The sequence below is a fragment of the Enhydra lutris genome, unplaced genomic scaffold, assembly GCF_002288905.1.
Source record: "Enhydra lutris kenyoni isolate GAN:26980312 unplaced genomic scaffold, ASM228890v2 scaffoldscaffold4042, whole genome shotgun sequence".
NCBI classification, from domain to species: domain Eukaryota; kingdom Metazoa; phylum Chordata; class Mammalia; order Carnivora; family Mustelidae; genus Enhydra; species Enhydra lutris.
Genome location: NW_019158126.1, coordinates 1 through 1889, shown reverse-complemented (window position 1 = coordinate 1889; position 1889 = coordinate 1). Strand labels below are relative to the sequence as shown.

The 1889-nt window shown below is 61.8% G+C and overlaps 1 protein-coding gene across 1 annotated transcript; it reads left to right on the top strand.

Moving 5' to 3' along the window:
• Positions 1–17: 17 nt before the first annotated feature.
• LOC111140574 (POM121-like protein 2) lies at positions 18–1648 on the top strand. Its single transcript, XM_022492785.1, has one exon. The coding sequence runs from the start codon at positions 607–609 to the stop codon at positions 1486–1488; it is 882 nt and encodes a 293-aa protein (XP_022348493.1). The 5' UTR covers positions 18–606; the 3' UTR covers positions 1489–1648.
• Positions 1649–1889: the final 241 nt, after the last annotated feature.

Sequence of the window (1889 nt, the reverse complement as noted above, 5' to 3'; positions counted from 1 at the left end):
TGAAAATTACAGGAGAGTCCACATAACTCAATGCTGCCAGGGCTAAAACAAAAATCATGACCGCATTCAGCATTTTCTTAGGAGCAAAACTGCAAAAAGTGACATTAGCAACCGTTCTGGAAGATGGAAGCACACATCGCCTGTACTAATAAACGTAAATTCCTCTTCCCTTAAAAGAGCATTCAGGTGCCATTTTTACAATAACGAAGAAGGAGAGTGCCATTCTGCCGGTTTTCTGTAATTTTCAGGACCCGATCGAAATGACTACATTTCCTCCCGCTAAGTGTCAGGTACAAACGCCGAAGCAGCCCTCGCGGCCCCTGTGCCTAGAGCCACGCGCCAGGGACATGCACTGTGATCTGGAGGGTCCCCTGTCCTCAGCAGCAGGCACGCCCGGGGCATCTTCCCCGTCCGCGGGGCCCGGGCCTGGCTCGCGCAGGACCCCTGTCCAGAAGGTTCCCCGCGTGAGACCCCACGTGCCGCCCGTGCGTCACGATTTTAACGGTCGCCCCAGCCCTGCGTGCTCCGCGTCCGCAGACACTCGGAGCCCTTGCGGAAGCCGTATTCCGCCCTCCGAGGCCCCAACGCTGCCGCCGCGCCACGAACATGGGCAGCTACCTGAGCAGACACCTGGGCAGATACCTGCGCACAGCCAAGGCCGCGCTGCCACGCCCCGCTTGGGGGCACCGCTACCTGCGGGCCAGGCCCGCCCACCACCGCCGCGGCCCGGTTCAGAGCCAAGTCATCTCCGTGCACCGGGAGCGCTGGATGCAGAGCCGGACCCGCCTCCCGCTGCCACCCCACCTGGACCACCCCCGAGTCCAGAGGGCCATAGTCCCCAAGGCCTGGAGGAGCTTCCACGGCAAGTCCCCCCTCCACACCTTCCCGGGGCTGGATTTGTCTAGCAGTCGCGAGAGTTTCGTGAGGCACTGCCTCTGGAAGGCCCAGAACGTCCTGAACGTCTGGAACATGGTGACCGTCAACATCACTCCTCCTGAGGGCGGCGGGAGCTCCAGCAGTCGCCCAGCCACCCAGGAGCGCCCGCACTCCTGCGCCAAGGAGATCCGGCTGAGGGCTCGCAGCCCGGGCCAGAGAGGGAAGAAGAGGAGCCGCAGATCTCTCCGGTTCGAAGGCCCCCCGGCCAAGAGAAGGAAGCAGAGCCCAGGAGCCAGGCCATCCGCCTTCAGGCCTGTGTGGAAAGATGGCATGGTCCGTGCCTTCGTGCCCAGGCCTGGGCCTCTGAGAAGAGGCGTCTTCTCCTGGCATCCCGCCGCCGGAGAGGACACTCAGCCCGGGCCCGACGCGCTGCCAGGACACCAGCAGGCCCCAGGCGAGTCACCGGGCCTCGGCTTGAGAGCAGATGAGTGTGCCCCACGGCCTGGGCCTTCCTGCAGCCTGGGGTCCCCCTGGTATCCTGAGCCACCTCCTGAGACTCAAACCAGCAGTCCTTTTATCCCGCTGGCCCCCGCTCTACCCCCGCACGAGTGACCGTCCCCGGCAGCCAGCCCTCACCGCCCGGGCAGCAGCTCCGCCCAGGCCCCAGACCCACCTCCCTTGAGCCCACGGGGCTGCGATCCAAACCTCGGGCTTCCTCCTGCCCTCCCCCTGCCCGCCTTCTCCCGGAGACACACTTAGCGGGAAGGCCTGCTTCTCCCCTTTTCCCAGTTTCTTGAGTGAAAACAGCGTTCTTGTGTTAGTAACAGTAATAAAGTTTCGTTATACAGAGTGTCGTCTTTCTTTCAAAGGGACATATACGAGGATTTCGTCTACACTGAGAATTCTCTGTCTTGGCACTGTTCACATTTGGGGCCAGGTAATTCTTTCCTGGTCCTTGGGTGCTGTCCTCTGCATCGTAGGGTTTTAGCACAACCCCTGGCCTCTATCTTCTA

Excerpts from the sequence above, each read along its gene's own strand:
- LOC111140574 (XM_022492785.1), top strand. The coding sequence starts at position 607 with ATGGGCAGCTACCTGAGCAGACACCTGGGCAGATACCTGCGCACAGCC.